We start from the raw sequence: 26,554 nt of genomic DNA, 5'->3' as shown, positions 1-26,554 counted from the left end.
CGAGGACCCGGTTTCGCCTTCTCACGCACTCTCTGAGGTCATCTAGAGACAGGTAAGAGTTGCACTACACACTCAGACCCTGTCTCGGGCCGCCTTTGGGCCTTTCGAGCTTGTTGCCTGAAGGCTGTGGTATCCGTGGTTCCGCTGCTTCGCTCAGTTGTAGCACTACATGGTGCTCCTGGCTGATCCAGCGGTTCTCCTGTACCTACAGACTCGGCTTCTTTAGCTGGTATTGAGTGCGTTCGAGGACCCGGTCACGCCCTCTCACGCATTCTCTGCCGCTACCTAGAGACAGGAGCTTACAACTCAGACCCTGCTTCGGGCCGTCTTCGGGCCTTCCGAGCTGGGTCCCTGTCTCTAACCCACTGCCTCACTCTGAGTACGTCTCTGATACCTTGGGCCCCATGTGTTGGTCCTTTGTAGCACTGAAAGGTGCTCCTGACCGACTTAGCCGGTTCTTGTATCATCAGACTCGGCTAGACGATTCAGTTCGTCCGGCACCCGCCCATGTGCAGTGCTGTTTGTTACACATCTGTGTTCCGAATTGTTCATCTGTGTGCAGTCGTCGCTTCCTACTGGCGAAGGTTGCGATCGAGCCCTTCCTAGAGCCGATATGAAAATAGGCTTCTAAGTGAGGCCTGTTCTTCATTGTACTCAAACTATAGAGAGTTAGACCATTAGGGGTCTGTGTGCTTGATTCTGGCCCTTTTTCTAAGCCTCCGTTCAAGTTACTACACAGTACGCATTACTAATGCCCATCCCTATGAATGGTCTGCAGCGTGGGGCCTGAAGGACGCGTACTTCAGATATCCACTCCTCCACAAACACGCGTCATCCTGTGTCTTGCGTTGAGGGGTCGAAGTCTCGGTACAAGTCCCTCCCTTCGAGTGCTACATAGCCAGTTGGGTTTCAGGTCAACTGGAAAGGGGTACTCGTCTACGGACTGAGGAGCTTTTTTCCAGTATGGAGGTGAACTTGGTTTACACGTTTCTCAATTGAAATGTGTCCGGTCGGTGCTTAGAGGTGAGAAAGGGTCCCACTGAATAAACTTCAGAGGCTCCTGGGGCATATATGCGAGACGCAGCCGCATATAAACGGTTTCCTCAATACGATGACCGCTTCAGCACTGACTTCATGACCAAGTTCCTAGGTGGCCGTGGCAGAGCAGCACGCTCTGTGTGTTAACAACACCTGGTATGCTGCCAAACTCTCAGCAGTGTTCAGACCTTTTGTTTCTCCGGGCATGCAGTAAGGAGGGCTTGGGCTTACCTCACACTGCATTGGCATTCAATTGCCTCGAGTTGTAGCAGTTTCCTTGCCTGATGCCGCTGCTCAGCAAGATGCACTGCCCAGTACAGTGACCGTTGCTCATATGCTTCCCCCGTATGTCACAACTCGCCCGCCACCTCCTCCTATGGGGTCAGAAGCTTCTGAGATCGCTTCTTTCACTCTAAAATTCTGGCCTGTTCAATCGTGCCTCCCAGGTGGCCTTACGACAGCCTGTTGCCGAAGAGAGTGGAGACTCCATCCCCAGGCGTTCCAGCTGTCCGGATATCTTCTGGGCCGCACAGTTACATCTGTTGCCGCTCTGATTTGATCCCTTGCTTGTTGTTTACTCCCTTAAACACGGAGACACTGGTTCACAGCTGATGCCAGGGTCTACGCAAAGTGTGTTAATAAAAACCCCAGTGAGCCGTCTTTCACATCACTGTGCTAAGTCAGGTCAGAGGAGCATGTTCTTTAGTTGGCCCGTAATGGCCCAACTAGGTCTCGTTCCCTAGACAGCCTTCCTGACTCTTCCTCTGACATTTCTCAGGGATGGGGCACAGTTGGCACCCGCACCGGGCTGGAGAAATCCAGGTTCTGTTGTGGTGGTTCAGCTATCTACCTCTGAAAGAGCTTAGATACTTTTACTTTTGCGAGAGCTCCCTCTAAAGAAAAGAGGCTTGCTAACGATCTGAAGTAGAACTTGTTCGTTGTTGGTGTTCTTCTCACGGGAAGACCCCTGAGAGTGTTCGATCACTTCTGTGCTTCCTTCCTGCAGAAGATGGTTCGGAGTGTGGCTGTTCCGCTCCACCCTCAAAATGATGTTGCCCTTAAAGCACATCAGGATGCAGTTGAGATATAGGAAGTACGACTTGATCGTCAGGTTCCTGAGCGGTGCAAGGAGAGCCCCCTCTATACCTTCTTGGGACCTATACCTTCTGTAGATGAGTACTACACGTAGTTGAGTTAAAAATCTGTTTTTAAAGAAACAGTTCTCCTACTTGCTTACTCTATCGAGAAGGTAGGGGACCTGCACACATTTTCGGTCAGCAAATCGTGCCTGGTTTCGGGCCGTTAACTCTCATTAATTGAGACCCCGGCCTGGATTGTGCTCAAGGTTCCTACCTCTCCCTTAAAATGGGACCAGGTGGTGAGCCTGCAAGCGCAGCCCCGGAGGATGCAGACCCAGCCCTGACTTTTCTCTGTTCCTCCCGCTAGTGCGGTTATATAGGACAGAATGCAAAGTCTCAGGACCTCCCCAGCTCTTGTCTGTTGCGGAAACCAGCTGAAGGGAAGGCGGTTTCCATGCGGAGGTTGGCCTACTAACATAAATTAGTATGGCCATCATCTTGGTAAATTCCAAGGTGCACCGTGCCCACTTGGGTAGTGAGCTCCTCCATAAAGAGAGTGTAGCTCCTTCCTGGGTGTTAACACGAGTGACTCACTGATAGATTAAGAGTTGTGGGCTGGACGACAGCAGCACATTCACTAAGAAATTAGCCTATGTGTCGAGCCGGTTGCTTCCATGGGCTCCCTTCTCACGAAGCCAGCTTCACCTTAGCCCGGTTTGTGTCGGCTTGCTGTGCTCCTATGGACTGGATAAGTACACCTTTTGCTCCAGTTGAGTTCCCTCTTCCGTACCCTGTTGAGTTCCTCCTCACCCCGTCGGTGTTGGACGTGCTGGAGCGTCCGATACTAGACCTATCACTTGTATGCTTGTGTAACGTGTGTTAGCTGTAAATTGGCTGGAGCCACCTCAGTGACATGCCATATGTTGTACTGCCCACTAAGTTCGCTCAGTCCATATGTGTTCTCCACGTTACCTCCTTTGGCCAGGATGTGGCTTCCGCAGTGTAGACATTTTACATTTACATTTACATTTATTCATTTAGCTGACGCTTTTATCCAAAGCGACTTACAATTGCTATATATGTCAGAGGTTGCACGCCTCTGGAGCAACTAGGGGTTAAGTGTCTTGCTCAGGGACACATTGGTGTCTCACAGTGGATTCGAACCCGGGTCTCTCACACCAAAGGCATTTGTCTTATCCATTGCGCCACACCACCCACAGTTCCGACGAAAGACCTTCCGACGAAAGGTACGCTTTCCCAGTGGTCCTGTTGAACACCAGTGACTTTCCTGGCCTAAGCCCTGTCATATTTGCAAGTGCGGAAGATCTGGAGGCTTTTGTCTAGGCACTGGAAGGTGGCAGCACTAGTGACGACACGTCGACTACCTCAAACGTGCTGACTGAAAGGGAACGTCTCGGTTACGTATGTAACCCTCGTTCCCTGAAGGAGAGAATGGAGACGTAGTCCCCTAGCCACTATTGCTGTACCACTGCTGACCGGGTTCCGCTCGGCTCCTCAGCGAAAAACAACTGGTCCGTGGATCCACTTGCGTGTTTATACCCGCGCTGCGGGGTGGGGCGTGTGATGCGATTCACGCACGGCAATGTCCATTGGCTCGTTTTTACAATACTCGAAGATGACAGGCTCCCTAGCCTGATCCCAATCAGTCGACACGTCGACTACATCTCTGTTCCCTCCTTCAGGGAAGGAGGGTTACATACGTAACTGAGACGTTCTGTTCTTTGAGACGTTGCGACACTTCTCTGGTAATTGGCTATGAGGATTCAGGCTGTCTTGTTTCTCATTTCGGTCTAATAAAGCACAGAGTGTAGCACACTTCTCATGCTCGCTTTGTTACATTCAGATCCTTTTTATTAGATCACTCTTCAGGCGTGAGAGTCCTTCAGATTTGATTGTAGAGGGATGTCTTGTGTGATGGTAGGTTTTCTTGTGTAAGCTCATTGAACATTGATGAACAACAAGTCCCTGAATGCTCCCTGACTTTCGAGGACATATGAATATTGAGAGCTTTGGCCACTGAACTGACTGGCCAGATGTGGTCAGCATGTCATTTCAACTTAAACACCTTTTAAAATGGGCTACTTTTCAGATATTAACTAACCTGAAAAGGCATGCCGACCTTATTATCAGCTGCTGTCATGGACAGAGACAAGGACACACACTGCCAAAGGGGCTAATTACAATCTCTTTTTATTCTTCTTCTTTGCACGGCTGATCTTCATGAGCTGGGCCAAGATAGCTTGTGTAAAGACCCCGATATACTTCAAGCGAAATCAAAGAATGAACTGATGTGACAATTTCGAACAAAATCAGGCCAAAAAAAGTTTGTTTGGAGTTCTGAGAGTTTGAAACAGCATGCCAAAGCTCCAGCAAGTAAACACTTTCGTACTACCATTGGTCCGTGGCGATTATGCAATGGTAGGTGTGCGCTGAGGCTCTCCATCTTTCACATGGAAATCTTTTCTTCTATTCTGTCGGTTGAGGTCAGACGTCCGCGAGTAAAAACATGAACACTGGATAGCCGCTTTATAGTACAAAATGAAGTTGTACTTCTGATTAAATGAGACACTGACTGTTTTTTATGTTTAATACTGTAAAGCTGCTTGCATTTAAGCAATCTATTGTGTAAAGTGCTATATAAATAAATGTGTCGTGACTTTACTAGAGCGTCAAATTTCAGAGCTCGTGCAAACATATCCACTTTGGTATGATCAGATGATTTTCTTATGCTTTCTTAAAAAAATGCTTAAAAATGCTTGCTGTTTTTCTTTTTTTTTCTTTTTTTTATTTAGAGGAAAGCGTGCAGCACAGTGTGCGAAATACCAGTCAATATTCGGGGGCGTCCCCATCTCCCATCTCAATACCAATCTAAATTTTCTCAATATGCAGTAGGCCTATAACATTACAATATTTCATGAATGCAAGCCAAGACAATCAGTCTATAGCCTACATGACAACACATACATGCACACACTTAACAATTTTTGATAATCCGATATGCTATAGTATTCATAAAGCAACACTGACATAGGAGGTTGCATTGGCTAAAGTTGGATGCACATTGTTTTATAACAAGGAGAGGCTAAGTTGTGCATTACAATTCAGACATGACAATAATTGGCACCAATCTGGCGCACTTACAAGAGCAATCAAGTGAATAAATGTCAGGTATAGCCTATCGGAGACTGGCACGCAATCAGTGCACTTGCAAATGAAAGCCTGCAGTTTGACCGATCGTGGTGTGACAATATCAGCCTGCATTTTGTTCGCAGATTTAGTTGCACAAACAGCGCAAGTGGCTCGTGACAGAACACAGACCGACTGAATGACACTTTAATTTAAGTAGAAAATCTCAAATGAAGATCGCGGAACTCCAGCTTACTTGTCTGTGTTTTTAGATCATCCGTGCTTCTTCAGCAGTGTAGAAAGCGCGCACGCATGGTTGCCAGATAATATTGAAAAGACCGGGTAATGTGATTGTTTAACAGAAAAGCTCTGACTGGGGTTTAAATGATTGAAATCTGGCAACTGTAAGCATGAATGCTCATAAAAACAGTCTATAATGTGTCTCCTCCTTTATTCGACAAAAATAAGTGGTTTTGGTCAAGTTTTTATTTTTTTAAACACATTTCAGTCTCGTCTTTTTTCGTCAATGATATTGCATGTGTTGATATAGTCACAGTTATCGTTTAATGACGTGGGTGTCGTCGTCTCTCATCGTCTTGTCTTAGTCATGGGAAAAAAGGTTGTCAACGTACATTTTTCGTCATAGTTTTCGTTAACGAAATGAACACTGGTGACAATAAAAAAAATTTTTTTTCATTTTTTTGACATTTTATTAATTTGAGACCCCCTTCAAATTTTGCTTTTGAGGCTTTCAGGGGGTCTCATGGGTTAATCGAAAACAAACTTTGCTGTGATTATATCGGGGCCTTCCGATATATAACCGCCTTCCCTTCAGCTGGGTCAAAGTCTCATATTTGTATGTTATGTCTGACAGACTCTGGGTTGCGACCGAACTGGAGAACAGCCAGCAGCCTTGGAGAGAGGACCTCATTTGTGCTTCAAACAAACATAAAAGCTGAAGGCTGGTCAGATGCTTTCTATTGAGCTTAAGTAGCCGGATCACAGGATTTTTGTCTTGTTGTATTGCTCAGCACCTGTGTACTTGACATGTGCAGAAATGGATACAAGTCACCAGTGATTACTTCAACAAATTTACCTTCATTTGACCTTCTGTGTGGTGAGCCTAGTCTCATGGTACTGTATTTGCTGGATCAGACGCAGGACTGGATCCTCTAGAGGTGTGAAGTGGGATTCCACCTTTTTAAAAGTGCACTGTTACCTGGAACATCACAGGTTGTACCTCCTAGCTGAGGAGGAGGGCTTATGAATAAATGGATGGTAGATCTAAAACTATGCTAACTGTTCGACAGTAAGGAGTGAGTTGTCAACACATTTTTCACACACCTACACACACTAGATTTCTCTCTCTGTCCTCCTTTAGCATCACTACGAGTGGAGAACAGCCTGAATGTTACCGCCACGGTGCCTGAATAGCATGCCGTTTGAAACAGCTATTAGCTATGTCTTAGCTAACAGCTGCCAAAAAAGGGTTCGCGCAAGGCCGTTATCATCACAATCATCATCAAGTGGATGGGGTGTTAGTCAGACCCATTAATACTGTAATTCTATTGATCAGCTTCCAAAATGTCTGCCAAAGAAAGCTGTGCATGGGAAAATTGTTCCTAGCAGCATGATATACAGTGCTATGCATAAGTTTAGGCAACCATGCTAAAGTTGACTAAAAAGAGGAATAAAAAATCATATTTTGCAAATTTAACTTAATGCCTTATTTTAAAAAATTAGGAAAAATCCAACCTTTAAGGACACCAATTTTCTTTGTGAATGAATAATGTATCGTAAATAAATAAATGTTCTTCCTTAAAAAACAGGGTGCATAAGTTTGGGCACCACTATGTTAAATTCCCATAGAGGCAGGCAGATTTTTATTTTTAAGTATTTTTTTTTTTTTTTTTTTAGGATACTATGCATCCTGATAAAGTTCCCTTGGCCTTTGGAATTAAAATAGCCCCACATCATCACATATCCTTCACTATACCTAGAGATTGGCATGATTTTATTTCAGTTAGCCTAATAGCTAGTTTGATTTGCATTGAGAGATGATCTTATGGAAAGTACTCCATGCCAATCTCTAGGTATGGTGAAGGATATGTGATGATGTGGGGCTATTTTAATTCCAAAGGCCAAGGGAACTTTATCAGGATGCATAGTATCCTAAAAAAAAAAAAAAAAAAAATACTTAAAAATAAAAATCTGCCTGCCTCTATGGGAATTTAACATAGTGGTGCCCAAACTTATGCACCCTGTTTTTTAAGGAAGAACAATTATTTATTTACGATACATTATTCATTCACAAAGAAAATTGGTGTCCTTAAAGGTTGGATTTTTCCTAATTTTTTAAAATAAGGCATTAAGTTAAATTTGCAAAATATGATTTTTTATTCCTCTTTTTAGTCAACTTTAGCATGGTTGCCTAAACTTATGCATAGCACTGTACCTTCCTGGTCTTAATAAGCATGATTCATCGATGCATGAAATTGCACTGAAAATGTTTGTCTTTGTAATGGTTTTAAAACTGATTGTAATGTTATCAGAAATGATCTCTGAATCAACTTTTTCATCTTTTTCCTTCTAACATCACCAATCAGTTTTAAGTGCCATTCACACTAACTAGGTTTCCTTCCACACATTTTATGCTAATTTTGGGATATCACTTAAAAATGTCAGTTAAAACCACCAAGATGCTGATAAAATTAAGTTAATATAAATTAAATGACAATATAATATAATATAAAATAATATATATATAATAAATTATATATGTTTTTATATATGACAATTTCCAAAAACGTGCAAAATATATTTTAAATAATATATAAATGACAACATGTTTCAATAAAATAATGGCTTAAAAATGCTGATTAAAAACACCAAGATGCTAAAATGTCAAAAAATAAATAAAAACATTTATAAATATTTAATACGTATTTTATTAAGACATTTTAATTAAATTATATGAAAAAAAAAGATTTACTAAAATAAATAAATATAAAAGAAATAAGATACACATAAACTACAATGGAATAGTATAGCTTTGTTGCTGTAAATCACTGTTAGTGTGAACCGCTCTTTAGTTTTCAACCCCTCACAATCAACCATTACTCTCCATTCAGTTATGTAATAGCCACTTTTTACAATCCAATCAGCTCCTAATGGATTCTTTTTTTTTTTTACTCATTAAATATCCTGTTTCACTCAGAAGGTAGATCATCTATGTAAAATAGGATGTAAATGCCAAGTTATGCTGACTCGAAGTTAAAACATATTGATTATGTACTCTCTGATAAGTGCAGAGTGTACAAAATAATTTATTATAACAAAAAACCAAGACCAAGACCTCCATAAATCTGCCGTAGACTTGAGCACAGGGGCAGTTTGGCCTTTTATCATTGGCCGTCAGACACGACAGGGGAGCACGAAAATTAATGTTGCAGAAATGAGACGGCCTCAGGCAGAAGTGAACCTGGCATAAAGGTGAAATACAGCCTGAGCTGCACATCTGCTTAAGCTGATCTGACACCTCAGCCGCCGAACGCTCTGACACCACTAAATGTCAAAGCTCTTTTACGGAAACTTTGCCTGTCTTTTAACGCAGCCGTCAAAGACACTGATCCATCCAGACGTTTATCACAGAGAAGGGCAATGTTTGCGCCAAGACGTGGAGGTTTCAGGCTTACAAATCAGACATGGACGCATGACACGACTCCCTAATTGGGTGACATACTGTGTACAGAGTGGCAGGTCAAATAAAGTTGAAGGGATAACGGTGCTTATAAAACTGAGAAAGAAAAGAATTACAGCTCCTGACTAACGCTCAATTTCGGAGAAAACTCGCAATTCTATGGGACCCAGCATGGTACCATCTCTTTCTGTCAACCCACCGACTCTTTAAATGTTAAAGCAATTTCCCACAGAGTAGCGGAGGAAGGAGAGTGCTTGATGGTTAATTGTGAAGCCTTTTCACTGCAAAATCTCCTTTAGTCTTTTTCTTATTTCATGAATGGCGCTATTTTCATCTATCAATCTCCATGCCCTCGGCCACCTGCAGCATTGTTCATTCTTAAAGGCGTGCTTCGAAATGACCTGACACGATTCCTCTTCCTGTGCAGGTCCAGATCATTTTTTAGATGACTCCAAGGCGTAACTCTGTGATGAGAGGGCAGGATTCATTAGCCTGTCAACCTCTCAAAAGAGGCAGCTCATTACGCAGAAATTAATTAGCCATTCTCTCAGAGACAGCGTGTCCATCTATAATCAGATCTGTCTCGTCTTACACGCCTGTCTAACGAAAATGTTTCACTTTTTTCACACCAGACAAGGTGAACCTAGGGATCAAACGGAATGAAACATCAAGGCGTCATCTTCTTCCAGAACAGAAAAATTCAGGCAATTAAATGATCAACGACACCGTTTATTCATAGAATAGCTTGAATTGTTTAATTTCGCTTTACAGCTATTCCGACTCACCCGTCACACAGTCAAGCTCACCCCGAGATCTGTTAAAAATGGTTCTACTTTCATCTTACGCTATATAAAACGCAAGGGCGGAACTGAAATAAAATCTGGATCTGGCTCCAGATCATTTGGGATTCAGGGCCTCGGTCCAATGCCGCACAGACGGACAGGGTCGGAAGGAAAGAGAAGTGCATGAATGAGTCAAGGCAGGGCATGTCTAGACACATAAAACTACCACATTCCCATCTATCACAGAAATCTGGTCTGTCAGTGCATGACAGCACTTACAGTGCCTCCATGAAGACCTTGCAGACAAATAAGGTCAAAGGACGACTTACACGGCGTTTAAGATTGTATCATAAAATGGCTTGATTTAGACTTTACGGTCAAGCAGCAAATAGTAAACTTTGACCATCTTGAGAGTACAGAGCTCCTGATGGGTTTGAAAGATATTAACTGAATACTGCTGTGACATTGCCACCGGCTGGCTGAAGATTGCCTCTTTAACTTCTACTAGATGTGAACTAGACGTAGTAACTAGAAAACCAATTTTTTGAGCACCAAATCAGCATATCAGACTGATTTCTGAAGGATAATGTGACACTGAAGGCTAGAATAATGGCTGCTGTTTTTTTTTTTTTTACAGTATTTTTGATCAAAAGAAGCCTTAATGTTTTTGAAAAAAATCTTACAAACCCCAAACTTTTGAATGGTAGCGTATTTGTATCTAAAAGAGGAAGGTTCTCTCTAATTTAAGTCCTGGAGTTAGTAATACAAAAGGAAAAAATGTCTCACACAAAAAAAAAAAAAAAACAACAACAACAGATAATGAAATTTACAGAAGCCTCACAAAACATAGTTTCAATTTATTTTGATGGTCCCTTTAACACTTTCTGTTGACTATAAGTAACATATAAGTAACACCTACATGTCTACTAACTCTCATTAGAGTGTTAGAAGAGTATTAGTAGATTGATAGGGTTAGAGTTTGAATAAGTTGACATGTAGTTGAAAAGTTACTTATAGTCAGTAGAATGTCTGTTGGGAAGCATCACAATAAAGAGTTAGCAGATATTAAGCAGACAGTCTCCTAATACTCTAATGAGAATTAGTTGAAAACTGTGGTTGCAAACTTACTTATAGTAAACCGAATGTTAAAAAGGGACCATCAAAATAAAGTGTTAGAAAAAATTATTATTATTATTAGTATATACATGCCAACTGGCCAATAACTCTTTTATTTACTCACAAAAGTCTAGTTTTGCTTCCATGTGGTGCTTGGTGAATGCGACTTTTGCTCTCATGAAAGTGCAAAGAAAGTAGCAGACCAAAAAAGTGAGAAGTGGAGCCCTGCTTTGGCTGAGGATGTGTGTCAGTGGGTGAGAGCGTGTATCTCAGCTGGTGATCCCTCGCCCTGCAGGGTTAATCTCCTCTGGGAGGGGCGAGCGGCGGGGTGGAGGATATTACAGCAGCTTCCTCAGTCATCACTGCACACTGCAACCCGCCATGCACTGCTAGGCTCAGCCCAGATCAGCCGACTTTATCACGGCTCAACTACACAACTGAGCTCATACTGGGGCAGGACTCCAATCCTCAGCTCATAATACCTCGTCTAAAGCATTCACAAAATAGTTTACCCAAAACAATTGCATATGCACACCTGCTTTCCCTGCAGTGCCGTATGAGAGCGACAACCTCTCAAGCTTCTGACATTTAAGTGGTGGGGCGAGAGCGGTGCGGCAAAGGGGGCGATTACCTGTAGAAAGGCCATTCAGACCCCAACAGCCTTCATTTCAAACTTCACTCCATCAGCCCTGCCTTGTTTGTGTTTAATCTTTATCCAGACGCAAAGGGGTGCAGCGAGGGTCCTTTCATTGTGATCTGAATTATTTAGAGGTTTAAATCTTTAATGCGCGCGTCTTTGATGGAGGTTCCCATTTAGAGAATCTGTCATTCGTCAAACTGTACGGCCTGCTGAACGTCAGGACAGGACAGGTGTGTTAGATCTGCGTGGATGGCATAGCAGAAAACGACTTGCTTCAGACACATGACAAGAGATCAAAGTTCAATGTAAAAAGATTTTGATGCGTTCATACTCTAATGCTCACACACCACAAAGCCGTGGAAAAGAGCTGAGGCGATCAAAGAATGCTCATCCATGTTGAAACACAGCCAATTTTCTTTGTAGACATCCCTGACATGACCATGTTAAAAACTGATATTGGAAAAAAAAAGAAGAACATCCAGAAATGTTATTCCGTTCAATTGTCTGGTGAGTTTTTGAAGTAAAAGGAAGCCAGGAAAAATTATAGCAAGTGCAATAATGCAAACAGAAACAGCGTCTAACCTCACTGATCATCAGTCAACACTCAATCTTCATTTTGTCTTGTAGCTCAGTGAGGATAATTTTCTCTATAATCTCAGTATGTTGCAGTACAAGGCTTTAGGTTTGGTTTTAACACTGACAGTGACATTTTAATCTCAAATTATAGAGATGCACCATGTTTTTGAAAAGAAAATGAGACCGCCTATTACAGCGCATCAGTTGTTTTTGCTTAAGACCATTTAATTTAAATATATAAGTGTTTGTTCACTACCTTTTGTAGACTGAATAAAAGCGTCCAACAAAATGTAATGACTTTTTTAATTATAATTTTCAAAAATAAAAGTTATTTTACAGTATGTTCATGCTGGTCTTTTCAATAATCCCAAAGACAAATCCTCCGAAATAATAGATTTGAGTGAAGAACAGACGAAAGATTTAGTCATTATTATAATTATTATCATGAATAAAATAATTAATTATTATCAATACATAGTAATCTGATAATATTAATATGTTAAATATTATGAAAATATTACCAAGCGTCATTTTACATTTAAAATGCCATATATTCATGCCATTTGAATATGCATATATTTTGCACTGCAATTTAACTTGCAGTGTTGTTATTGTTAACTAAAAAAATAAATAATTTTAGTAATTCAAATAAAGTTAAAATAAAATAACAAATATTAGATGAAAAACTAAAAATAAGAAAATTCAATTGTGCATTTTGTCAATTGTGCAGCTTGACAGCACCTGATCTACATTATCTGATAAAGAACAGTGTGAATATTCTGCTAAACTTCTCCTTTTATGTTCTACAGAAGAAAGAAAGTCATTTAGGTTCGGAACGACAACAGGTTGAATAAATAATCAACATAATTTTTGTCCACACTCGACTCAACACTACAGTCATGTTGCAGCATGTATAGATCTCAATCCATGCTTGGTTCTTGTCCTGCCTTGTTTGCCATTACATCAATGCCAAGGCAAGTGTAAACCCAGTGGCAAAATTAGCTGCTCTTGCGTGTGCACATCCATCCAGCATAGCAGCTGGGGAACATTAAATTGAACCGGAATCAGGGGAAGCAGGGCCTTCGGAACCAAGTAATTGGAAGTTTTGTAAAGAAACAGAGAGCCTTTATGAAATATGTGCTGTCTGGCTCCTGCGGATGATTGCAATGAGTCTAACAGGGGGAATGTAGCTTCTTTTCCATGAAAGCTGAAAACCACTGATTACCCCCCACACACTCATAAAGACAGAGAGAAAGAGGGGGTGGAGTGTAAACGACTTTCTTATTCAAAAGGCATATTAAGGATGTGCAAAAAAATGATATTACGCCACTGCAAACCCGCCACAGTTCATTAGCTCACAGAAACAAAAGAATTCTCCTGTAACGGTCATTTGTCATTTTATCGTCCCGCATACGAGACGAGAGAGTGGCGCAGCGCTGGGCCAGGGCGCATCAGCGCTCCGTAACCTTTTCTGTTGTGCCGATCTCCCCTTGATGACTCTGTTAAAAGACTATTAGCAGAGAATTATCCAAGTCATTCTCCGATGTAATTATGCAGCCTATTGACAGCAGCTGTCATTTTCAGGCTAACATGAGCATATTATGTTGACATGAGATAACAAGGAGTGTTTCCCCTTCAGTGCACAGAGAGTCTCTCCTAATAGAAAGGAATGATTGAGAGCTCCCTACTCCCAGAGTCCTAATCGTTCGTGCCAATCTAATCAGTAAGTGTACACTCATAAACAGGTTTGTCTAGAGCGCTGGATCCATGCCAGTCGGAGACACTGGCACAAGTGCAATTAGCAGGAAGTAGATGAAGCAGATGTTTAGAGGTTGACGTAGGACATCTCACCTTGGTAACGCAGCAGCAAGGAGCTGAACTGCGGCTGCCGGCTACGGAAGTGGATGGATATTTGGTTGCTCCAGCTGCGTACCACCAGACCTTTAAGCAAGATGGACTCGTTGGCCAGCATTGAAGGTTCCCTGCCGCCCAGGTCTTCGAATCTGACCACGTCACCCTCAGCCAGGCTCACGTTCATCACCTTAATGTTATGAGACGAGAGAAGAAAGAGAACAGAGACATGGTTAAAGAACAAACGAAATCAAAGTGAGCTTTTTGGACTTTAACTTCTCATAGTAATGGATATGTTTTACAGGAGACATACAGGAGAATTCGATTATTTTTGGAAGTCATGAATATTCCTACCATAGTATCATTTCCACCTCATCTCAAATTATGCAATTAACTAATTATGTAATGTTATTCTGGGGTGGAAATGACGGTGATGGAAATTACATTTCTAACCTTTTTGGAATAAAAAGGCTGACTCCTCAGTCTTGCTATGGCTTTTCCATAGCTAGCATCTAGAGTTTTTTCCTTGAAAGAAAGCTAAAAATAAAATGGAAATGGAACTGTTCAGAAAAAGAAAAAAAAAGTTTAGTTAAAACTTTTATAGAATTATATTTAAATTTTTTTAGTTTTTTTTTATAAATAAAATTAAAGTGTAACTTGGCTGATTTTCAACCCACTTTGTATTGTTACAATGTCAGTAGTATATATATGTTTACTTGTTCTCTGTGGTACCTGGACTGAGAAATTCACATTTATTTGTCAGCAAAAGTCCACCGGATGAACAGAAAGAACGGCATAAAACACAGTGTTCGTAGTCAAGTCGACACCATCATGACTAAAAGTTTGCTAAGAAGTATTTCCTGCTAAAGCAAGGTGATATTTGACCCTGGTAAGCGTATCCATAGCAGACTGGTGGGAGTGGCCTTGGATGGCAACATGCCCAGTGCATTATGGGTATTGAAGTTTTCCTTCCTATTCGGCAAAAGGAAAGACAACATCCTTTTTTTCTTTGTTTCAGTCAGGTAGCACTGATAAAAAAATAAGAAGAAGAAATCTGCCTTTTTACTGCATAGGCATACGCGAAAGTCAGTTTTGCCAGCAGTGAAGTACCCCTTAATTCCTGCAGTAAAAAAATTCCTGGGATATAAAAGTGACTCCCCCATGGTTTCAAACATGACTCATCCAATCAGAAGCAAAACTGTGTTTGTTAAGTGATTTAATAGGGATAGGAATGTTTAAAGGTGTAAAAGTTTCGACAATACATAAAAGCAGAAGGACAGATTGACGTGTTTTCAGCTGTGCAGAGATGGCAGTGGGGTGACACATTCTGCCACACTGACTGCACTCATAATGGTGTTGGCTTGTCTGTCTGCCAAGCTGCATGGTAATTGCACCACGGGCAATCTCCTGTCTGCTGAAGCCAGCATGCATATCCTCACCTGTCACTAATAGAAAGCCATAGCCGCCCATTACTTCTAGTTCTGCCCGTCTTCCACTTTAGACAATACATGCAACAACTCAATGAGCTTATATCCAATATGGCAGCGTGGGTGGAAGTCGTGACACGGAGCAGAGTAAAAAAGTGTGCATCTGAGGAATAATTACAATCATGCTGAATGAAAAAATCAGAACTATTCAACTAGCGTGTCGTCGTGAAACTGTGCCATTGTGGCTGATCTGGGATCAGCTGGGATGTGCCCTTGTGCTCCTCTCAGGTAATGAAAGTGTCTTTAATCAGATGCAGGCAAATGAATGTGACCCGATGAGTGACCCTGCCTAGACGCAGACGAGACGATAGGTTAATGAGGCCTTGCACATGTCGCCCTCAATCTAGACACCTCAAACTCTTTACGACAAAAAGACACGTCAAACTCTCAGCACAAATTAATGCCACTGTCTAGAGGTTTACCATCAGGAAAGTTGAACGAAAAGCACAACAGTACCCAGCAATTTAAATTCGGCCACAGTGAACGATGAGGACTGAATTTAAATAAGCACTGCTAAAAACACGCTTGAAGGCCCCTGAGTGCTGTGAAGGCAACAGGTGACAACCTGATGATGTGTACTACAGAATAAATTCACGCTTAATAAAGCTGGAGCTGCAATGTGCTGAAGCAGTCCATAAAACAAAAGTGCATTACAAAGTAATCACATTACACTAAAAGCCCTTGGATAATAAAATGTTTCCAGAATATTGCTCGCCATAATCCAATTTGCGTTGGCACCGGGCCCGACCGTCTACCCTACGCATGTAATCCCTTGCATAAACATGACTGTCAGTCAGATGCAGACGTTGGCGTGTAAATGTGCAGCCGCTGTATCATTCGGGGTCAGTGTTGATTCAAATGTTTGCTGTTTTTTACACAGAGCACAACAGACAGGTTCAAAATAAAGAGAAATTAAGTCAATTATCCCAGCACTCCCGGCCCCATATGCCATAGAATGAACAGGGAAAACAGGAAGCCCATTTTTGTGTCCCAAAATACAAAAAAGACCTTAAAGGGACAGTACGCCCAAGTTTAAATTTGTACAGATATTAAAATATCAATATTAAGGTATGTCAGAACTTTCTTTTTCTATAATATAACACCAATTTAACAGACTAGTAGCAGACAAAAAGAAAAGAAAAATGATTTGTGCAATAAATTGTGCCTTTTCAGACAAAAATGTTGGTGGGAGGAACTACGCTGCTAAGAAATAGGTATCAAAATTGTTACTGAATCAAGGCTCATACCTTACATATCTTGCACGTTTTTGTCATTTTCTAGCACGGCACCTCAGACAAGCTGTCAGGGCTCAAAATAGTGTTGCTGCATTAAAAACAGTTGCTCAGTGTGGTACTTTACGCCATGTGGATTAACATAAATACGGTTGTCATTACCTGAACCTTAGGTGTAAATTTGTATCTAGAATGCATTTTCACTCTAGTAAACAAGTGAAATCTGTGTAGAGTGGGATTTAGGATTCAGAACAGGAGTGACAACTGTTTAGCTTCAGTGAGTGTGCATGGCCTAAGAGAGACACACTGATACAGTCACTGTATCAGCACTATGAGGGCAGGCGGATAGTTAATTAATCTGGAGATACATGCTGTGTCACATTAACAGAGAATTAGCAGAAAACCCCCTCCAGCTACGTCTGAGTTTGAAAAAAGAGCTCCTGCTCTCCTGCCTTCCTGTCCTGTGCTGTGCTGAATCTGATTTCCTGTTTACAGCAATAAAAAATTCTGAATAATTGAGGTGACACCTCATAAATAAACAAGCGTTATTTGCAGGTGATATGAATCACCTTATGAGATCTGAGTGAGAGAAACAAAGCAAAGAAATGAACAGAGTCAGAGCCGTGGTGTAGTGAGCTCACAGGGAAAAGGGTTTGAATATGATCTGTGTCATCCTGATTCCTCACCACTGGCCAAAAGCCCATAAACAAACAAACATGAAAGGAGAGAAAAGTGAGAGATGAGATTGAGGGACAGAATGAGGGAAGGAAAGAGGATTGATGTCCATGTGCTCAGCCCTTTCAGTAGCAATGTGTCCAGCAGAGATTTTTTAATCATCTCCGTTGCCTTAAAGCTAATGAGAGGACTGGCTTTGTTTTTTTCTCAAACACGACCTCTCTTTCTGTATCTGACACACATAACCGCTCTCTGGTACAGAGTAAATGTCTGATTAACAAATAAATACCAGACAGATACCAGATCAAGGGTCATTCTATGAAACTGGTACCTTTTCCAGTTTGATTCTTTTAGACAAATAACTTCATCGCCCCTTCTTCAAGTCTTCCGATAATACAGTAGGGATTTTCACACTTGAAATAGTTAATCCTGAGTCATTCTAAACCCCGGGTAAACGGAATCCTGGGTTATCCTTGCTTCTGGTTTCACACTGGGTTAATGTTCTTATTTGCGTATTTGCGGTGTCAATGTCATTGATTGGATGAACGCAGCATGCGACCTGTTTACATAAAAGCTCTAGCATTGCATTGCGCATCTCCGACTGTACTATCGAGTTTATACTGAATGGACATTTCAGAATATAAAGGTAAGAAGTACACATTTGACACCACAATGCGGGGTTAACACTGCAAAAGCGGTGTTAACTCTCCTCCAGAGCAGGGTTTCAATACCACAAAGAAAAAGTGGTGCTAACCTCGCTTCTAAATTACAAGTGTGAAACGTTCCTTTACCCGGGGTTAACAGCGGTGTATAAAACGGTGATAACCTGGAGTTAAGTACAGTGTGAAAAGCAATAATGTCAAGATAAATTACATCAAGATTAATGTAATGTAATAATACATATGAAAGAGTAAAGACAAAATTTACAGCTTTACATGAATAAATAAATAAACCGCATTATATTATGTTAAAAATACATGAACCAAAATTTGCATGTCTATATATGCAGATAATATTAGGGCTGGGCGATATGGATTAATAGAGATAAAGTATATATCTCGATATTTTCAACTTTTTTTCTATTTGGATTTTTAAAAAAGCTGTATTTTTTTTATATATATTTTTTTATATTTCATATCCTGCCCAGTGTTGTTCTACAAACAATGTTCATATTGCAGGCTATGAAAACAAATACAGTGAATTTAACCATGTAGGCTATGCTATTGATTATGTGCAAAAAAGGATTAAAATGATTACATTCTAATAATCATTACATTCTAACATTGTAACAAAATTACAATCTAAAAACACAAACTTGGTTTAAAACAAATATTTTAGTAAAATCTATATTTTAGTCGGAATTATTGTGTTGCGTCTGCTTGGGGCAAATGCGAGTCTGTGAAGTTTAGTGGAGACTCAAAAAGGAAATATTTGCATGAGTTTCTAACATTTACAGATGAAGAATATACCTGTGAAATGTAAGTTACACACTGAGGAAAACGCATCTCACACATTAAACAGCACAAGTATCTGTCAGAGCATCTGACGGGGTAAGCCACGTTAAACCATTCACGTTATTCGAGTTATTTTGAAGCCCTTAATATAGAGCATGTCTCATGTTTAGGACAAATTGGATTAAGCCCTTTCCTCAAAACAGCTCACTCTGTGTCTTCCGCTATTTTTCAGATGCGCTCATATCAAACCACTTGCCTCATCTTATATCGTTTAGAAAAATATATAGTACAAACTCAATATACCGCCCAGCCCTAGTGGGTATATAAAAATATGTCACAATATTATTATTTTTTACAGTATTTTTGATCAAATAAATGCAGCCTTGGTGGGCAATGGAGGGATGGGGGCAATCTTTTAAAAACATTTAAAAAAGCGTTTTTGGAAAAATGTCTAACTTTGAAGTTGCCAATAGCTATGTTAGTCAATGATTGTAGACGTTAAGGTCACAAATAGTACCCGTTTTGTGGAAAAACCCCAAAAACTGAAACTTTAAAACTTGCCAACCGCTCAAGCGTTTCAATGCAAAATAAATTCCAACTATGTTAAACTTACTGCAACTTTCCGCATCCAGGCGTGTAACTACAAAGGATGCCACTCTACAGATGCCAAGTTACAGCAAATGCCACAGTGAGGAGTTTCTCCTCTGAAAGTCTCTTTGCAGTGCAGTGTATGGCATTCACTTCTATGCACATCACTGCTTATGTGGGTCACACACGCCTGAAGCTCTCCCAACATGAAGGACAGCAGATGACAATACCGATCTGATATAGAGTGGTCACCAACTGCGCTCTGTCTCTCTCTCCCATTGCCAGGCAAGTTGGTACCATTACGAACCCATCAGAGTTTAAAACAGCGGAGCTTGAGTTGACTTGATGTAGATTGTTTGGATTTGATTGATGTGTTTGTGTATTCAACGAATTCTCAGGGAGTTTCTCTCTTATGCAAATCCGAGTCATGTAAAAGTCGAATAGTCCCTTGTGTCGCTGTATAAGAATAGAAAAAGCCCAAAAGCCCTCAGTGGTGCTGCTCTTTCTTTCTGTCTCTGCTGCGTTCTTCTCCTCTATTCCCGTGGTTCCATTTCTCTGGGATAACAGGAAGGATGGAAATTTCCTCTAATTAGCAGGGTCCATTCCTCTGGAGCTGAGAATCACGTTGGGAAGAGAATATACTTGTATTTGGGCTGCTAATTAGAGCCTGTAATTAAGAGCAAACAGGAAATGATGTACAGATCTGGGCTACAGGTGCGGATGAGTTGAAATGGGGCAGTAGAGACCGGGAAAGATCAGGGAGCTGTTGCTATATTAAGGAGTGCTTTTGGAGTGTAGAAGAGGAGAGATGATGAGACCCATCTGTGCCATCTGGAGGGGCCAAACCTAGGCAATCCATCTGACAGCCGTGCGATAATCCGCAGGTGGACTCCGGCTCTGACGACCCTTATCTCACTCACCTCTCCCCTCGTACATTACCCAAGGAAGACTAGCCTTGTCCGGCGTGCGTACCATTATGCCACAAATGATCAGACATGTCCTCCACGTGTCATTTGCCTGACCTTCCTCACTGAAGCGCCGTATTGCAGCAGACCTGAAGCCGGTGACGAGATAAAGAGAAACCCTGAGATTAACGCACACTGACAGGCTGAAACTTTTGTCACGCCGTACAAAGGCGACACTCATTATTTTCCATTCTGTTTGAGCACCTGAATAATCCACTATGAATAGGCCCCGTGAATACTGATATTCTTCACAAGATGTATAAGGACAGACCGAGCACAGAATTTCTCTCATTACCTGCAGGAAAGAATTGTCACAAATGACATCTCTTTAATGCAGTGGTTCTGGTTTGGCCATGGGATCCACATATTCCCATGGTCATTAAGCTGCAACTCAATTTTTTAGGAATTTGACCTATATATAATTAGCTAATAAAAACTGTAATAAAAACCAAGCAAATTTATTTCACAAAAATATCACACACACACACATGTGCCATCCCTTATACACATCAATTGTAAGAATATGACTAATACTGATGAATAAACACTTAAAGTAAGTAAGGCTATTAAATAGCAGTCCCAAACTAGTTTTTGTTATACAATAAAGTTAGTAAGTTGGTATGAGCCACCACAGTCATTTAAAAATATACAATATAACACGATTACACAATAATTGCGGAAACGACAGCTACCATGGTAAATACACAATACTAACATGAACTGTTAATGAATGGAAACTGCTCCTGGTGAATAGAATGAACATCACACCTGCATGTAAATCCTTCCCAACACACTAAGTGCAAGTTATGTCATTTATTGGTGCTTTTTGATAATTTCATAACTTAGTAATTGACAACATCACTAAAACATTGCATGCTCATAATTTCTTTTGCGATTAATTTATAATGAAGTGATATACAGTGTGTGCCGCTGCATTTGAGCATGCAATTGAAGAGTGTGAGCCACGAGTAGGAGCACAGTAGCTATCCACCTTATTTTTCAACGCAAAAGTAAGGTGTTTTCTGTGAATGTGCGAACCTTCCGATTCATTATAGCTGCTATAGTGGGAAATAATGAGAATACAAAGTGCAGTAAACTGTAAAACTGTTTGCGCTACAAACCAGTGTGTTTAGAATTAAGACAACACATTAAAATAGTATTGTAAGAAATATCAGTTTGCAGTATCAAGCAGCATAACAAGCTGTTTTGTACAGCTAAAAATAACTGGAAGAAAAATGACACCGGAAGCCAGACACATTAAATTTACAAATGGCTGTGCCCTCGCTTACCTGAAAAATAATGTGGATAATGGCTGCCAGGACAGGAAAGTTCGCTTTTCTGAGGTGAGAGTTACAAAGATGTTACGGAAATAACGTTAGAATAATGACACTGACAAATAGCCTGACAACATCTCAGCTGACCGCAAATACTGAATCGGAATAGCAAGTTTTTCTCAGGCACTCAATGGTTAGAGAGTCAGACCTGTAACCCGAAGGTTGCAGGTTCGATTCTAAATACTGGCAGGGAAATATACTGGCAGGGGAGTGAATGAACAGCGCTCTTATCCACCCTCAATACCCATGACTAGGTGACTTGAGCAAAGGCACCTAACCCCCAATCGCTTCCCGGGCACCGCAGCAAATGGCTGCCCATGCCCTGATCCGGGTGTGTGTGTGTGTGTGTTCACTACTCACTGCTCATAATGTGTGTGCACTAACTTTGATGGGTTAAATGCACAGGGCCAAATTCCAAGTATGGGTTACCTTATTCGGCCTTCATGTCACATCACTTTCAGTGTCACTTTCAAAATAAAAGTCTTGCATCAGAAAAACATAGAATTATGTTTGTTGCTGCTTCTTTGACTGCATATTACACGACCCACTCAAAATGGTCTTGCGACCCACCAATTGAGAAACACTGCTTTATTGTCTCAAATATTTCTCCTAGACAGAAGCAGGATTTAATAGAGAGCAAATGAGACTTTGTAAATCTCAGTCTTGGATGATTTGATTCATTTCGATAATTGACCTTTTAACCAATTACTGTGACATTGTGAGTGGATCTAACCTTACTAGTAAATCTCAGATTTTTCTACTAAGTAAAAGACCCCAGTAATCTCAAATGCATCTAACATTTATACTGTCTAAAATCAGTAAATGTGCGTTTATTATAAAGACAATATGTTATATATTAAATAATCTATCAATAGATGTTAACCCGTGCATTTATCTTTCCCTTGTGGAACATAAAAGCATAATACTATTGGAACATTTTTTTTGCCATTGACAATGGAAATCAATGTCCACTATAACTCTTCTTCAAAATATCTTGTTTTGTGTTTCACAGAAGACAGACAGTCATACAGGTTTGGAACAACATAAATGTGAGTACACGATGTCAGAACTTTTACTTTTTGGTAAACTATTCATTTAAATATTCAAAACTGCTGTCAACTGTAATTATTCTCATGATTTCCAACTAGTAATTAGTATAAAAAACAACAAAAAAACAAAACAAGTTATTATAATTACAAGGTCAAAAACATATATATTTAAATTCATGTCAACTTTGAGTCTCCCAGGCAATGAAAGAACAACCACTAAGCACTACCTCTGCAATATAACAAATTCAAATGAAAATGTGCAATACAGCTTGGTCGCCTAATGTGTTTCTTTGCTATGGAAAAAGAAAACAAACTATATACGGGCCATAACAGGCTTCTATTGTATTGACCATCCAACGCTGCCACTACGTGTCTCTTCGTGCTTGTAATATGTGCAACACACACTTATGTCACACACTTTTATCAGCATCCAATTACCCTGCTGTTGTTCTCAACATGTGGGAGGAACAAAAAGTCTTCTGGGGGGAATGGCGCTGGCCTTCCCACCGTCAGGGCATTCACACAATCTCCATGTCTGCGCTTATCTCGTTTTAACATTCACCTCAGCCAGTCTCTTTTTCATTATCACTACAATCCCCCCGCACGCCGCACCAGAAATTGGTTTTATGCGACGCGGCTGAATAACGGCAGGGAAATTGCAGAGGAAGGCAAATCTTGACAACATGAAAACAAGGGCAGGGTGATGGGGGGAGGTTGGTGGGGGGGTGGAGAGAGTATAAATAAAGGGTGTGTAAAAGGTGGGTGGTCTGTTATGGAAGTTGAATAATGATTTAAGAAACAGAAAGATGAAGGCAGAGTTCACTTGGATACACTATGAGCAGAGTTGAGCTCAGCATTGAGGATCTTTTCAATTAAAGACGGAGGGAATTTCCGATTCCGCTGTTGAAGTCGTCTCCGGAGACATTACTCAGCAAGAAAAGTACTCCACGCAGCAATTTTTCTTTCATTTAAAAATATTTTTTCTCTAAAGTTTCCCTGAAGATTAATCATCCTCTTATCGTTTTGCTCCAGGTGCTTCATTTATTCAAAACAACCACAGTGTGATTTGGTTTAAGCTGATATAAACACAAGGACAGATTTGTTTTGTCAGCATTTTTCCTTCTGCTCACGCCCGTGCTGCCCGTCATTCGCCATGAAATAAGGGAATGAAACAAAACAATCTGAATATTGTGGCATTTCCCAGCTTCACGTCAAGAACAACTGTCAAAAATAAAGCACATTCTGACTGTCATTTTCAAAAGACACAAAGAAAATCCATTGAAATTTGCTGCTCGCATTATTCCCAACATATCAATTAAAGATTCTTCTTGTTTCCATTAAGAAGCTATTAAAATCCATATTGAACATCCAACACACATCAGTCACTCCTCTTTTGTTTATGCAATCTTCAAGATAAATAGTTAGAGCGTCTCACAAAGACAAGTCAAAGCTGACATTTCACTGAAATATTGATTCTGTTTCTCCATTACGTTCGTCTGGCTGAGCGAAAAGGGAATATTTATAATAATGACACTAGCTAGAACACTGTCATCTGTTCTTCTTGCCAGATTTGACGAAAAAAATCAGTAATTCAATTTGTTTTAAGTGGCCAGTCACTGATGTTACACACACTTTTCCCTCATTAATTATTTATTTTATTAAGTTTTGAATAAATGTTGGTTCATAAAGGTACATTTAGATATTTCTTTCTGTTAGTCTAATACTTCCAGTATTGTCTAATACTTCCAGCTCCCTTGGGCAGATTTTCCTCCACAATCATTGGAGAAGACTTGAACTTTAGATACAGCTCACATTGAGCGGTGGATGTTTGGACTGGGCTTCGTGATTTCGTGATGATAATAGGAAGGACCAATAGACACATCGATGAAAAAAAGCGGTCTGCAATGAACAATACCTGATTGGACTGTTGTTATCTCTTCAGAAAACAAAATATAATCTCCAAACAAATTTCACATTGATCCTCCCAAACAAGCTACCAATCCAGCATGACAATTTCCACTAAACTTCACTGGAATGCAATCAATACTGTTGAATTTAATACAAGAAAAACAGTCAGCAAGCTGTGCAAATTCACCACCACCCAACAAAAATAATTCATAAAACTATCACTGAACTATCCGTGTTCGCAACACAATGTACACTGTGTATGTTTCTGTATGTACTACCTTTTTAAATTTAGGGTCAGTAAGAAATTAATACTTTTATTCAGCTTTTTAAATTTCAAATAAATGCTGCTCTTTTGAACTTTCTATTCATCAAAGAATCCATTTTTTTACCAAAACTAAAGTTAACATTTACATTTAGCAGAAAAAGTTTATTTTATAATCAATGAATCTAATTTATTTAATAATCAACACTCACATAACTGACACATAAGATACTCTAATTTGTTGCTGAAATATAAACATTTGAAAGCTGGCTGTAATAAAATAAATTTAAAAAAATCATGGCAGATTTATTCAAACATACATACATGAAAAAATCATACTGACCCGAAAGTTTTGTCTGGTAGTGTACAGTATACAAACACAAACACTTTTTTCATCACAAATTATATTATCAGCATAGTAATTTGAGTGAGATGTTGCAAAAAACATGAACTAGTAATTTGTGACATAGAACATTTTTCCTTCATTTTACATTTTATTATTTTATTAACTGATTTTTTTAAAGCATTTTTTTCAGTTACTTTTTCTTATTATATGGTTTCAGTCTGCTTATTGTACCAAACTAACTTCTCATTTTTGCCTATTACGCACCTTTAAAATAAATAAAATACATCATTCAGTCAGAATTCAGTCTCTAACGTTCTCTTACATGATATTCGGTCTTCAGTGTTCAGTGAAATATTCAGATTTATACAAATATGTAGAGCTCATCAGTCTTCATTGTATCCTTTTCCACTGGTTTCCATTAATCAAAAGCCTAAGAGTTTCGTTTTGTAAAATGGATTGAATAATGAACCGATGTCCCATTTCTCTTTCCCGCTTTTGTGCTTGCTTCTTCTTGTCTAAATTTCCTCTCACTGAGCAATTCACCCTCTGTGGCTGAGTGAACATGCCTAGATGTGCATTTTAAAGGGTGCAGAAAATTGAGGCTGAAATCTTCCAAAAGGTGACCTCTGGGAGTCCGGGGGCAGAGCGAGGCGAGAGAGGGGGAGAGCCCTCGCAACAGAATAAATCAAAGGGAGTTGAGAGGGCTGCAGAGAGCTGATAGCTGACCTGCCGAGGCCAAATCACCACAAAAAAACTCACATACACACATAGACACAAACACACTCACACCTGAAAAGCTTCTAACGCACAGCGCTGCACTCTCCACATCTAAAAACCCTGCCTCAGCCGCCCTGGACAAACTTCAAATCCCTCACAACAATAAAATGCTACAAAAGAGACCTGCAAGAGAGGCTGCAGGCCTGATGATGAGTAATGGACTCCCTCATCTCGCTCTTCATATTACTCTTTCTATATCTCTCTCACGCTGTCTTTCTACCTCTCACTTTCTCTCTCTAGACTATTGACACAAAGCTTCACATTACCAATGCATTAGCATTATACATACATACACTTTCACATTCTCAGTGGAGAGAAAATACAAACTAAAACAAAACAAATATCACAAAATACAAACTCAAATAGTGTGTAAAGTTATTATTCTAAAATAACACCATGCAAAAGTGACACCAGTGGTGTCTGAAGGAGGAAGCATTTCTTATTTCTGATATGTTTGAAATAAACTGCAAATCAACCCGAATTAGTAAAATGTATGGAAATGAATGGACTATACTTCATTCACTACAAGTGAAATCACTACATTTGGT

The 26,554-nt window shown here is 40.2% G+C and overlaps 1 protein-coding gene across 5 annotated transcripts in view; it reads right to left on the bottom strand.

The window, feature by feature from the left end:
• The window catches only part of sez6b (seizure related 6 homolog b), a 198,004-nt gene that overhangs the window by 53,963 nt on the left and 117,487 nt on the right, over positions 1–26,554 (bottom strand). For all 5 annotated transcript variants that reach the window (XR_014628838.1, XM_084419962.1, XM_084419960.1 and 2 more), the window contains exon 4: positions 13,930–14,119. Coding sequence is in view for 4 of the 5 variants with exons in the window: in XM_084419962.1 (XP_084276088.1) it covers positions 13,930–14,119 (190 nt within the window). In the remaining variant the exon portion in view is untranslated. The remainder of the gene's footprint in view (positions 1–13,929; positions 14,120–26,554) is intronic.

Source organism: Rutilus rutilus, assembly GCF_951802725.1.
Source record: "Rutilus rutilus genome assembly, chromosome: 9".
Classification (NCBI taxonomy): domain Eukaryota; kingdom Metazoa; phylum Chordata; class Actinopteri; order Cypriniformes; family Leuciscidae; genus Rutilus; species Rutilus rutilus.
The sequence above is the reverse complement of the archived record's forward strand: the minus strand, read 5'-3'. Positions and strand labels throughout refer to the sequence as shown.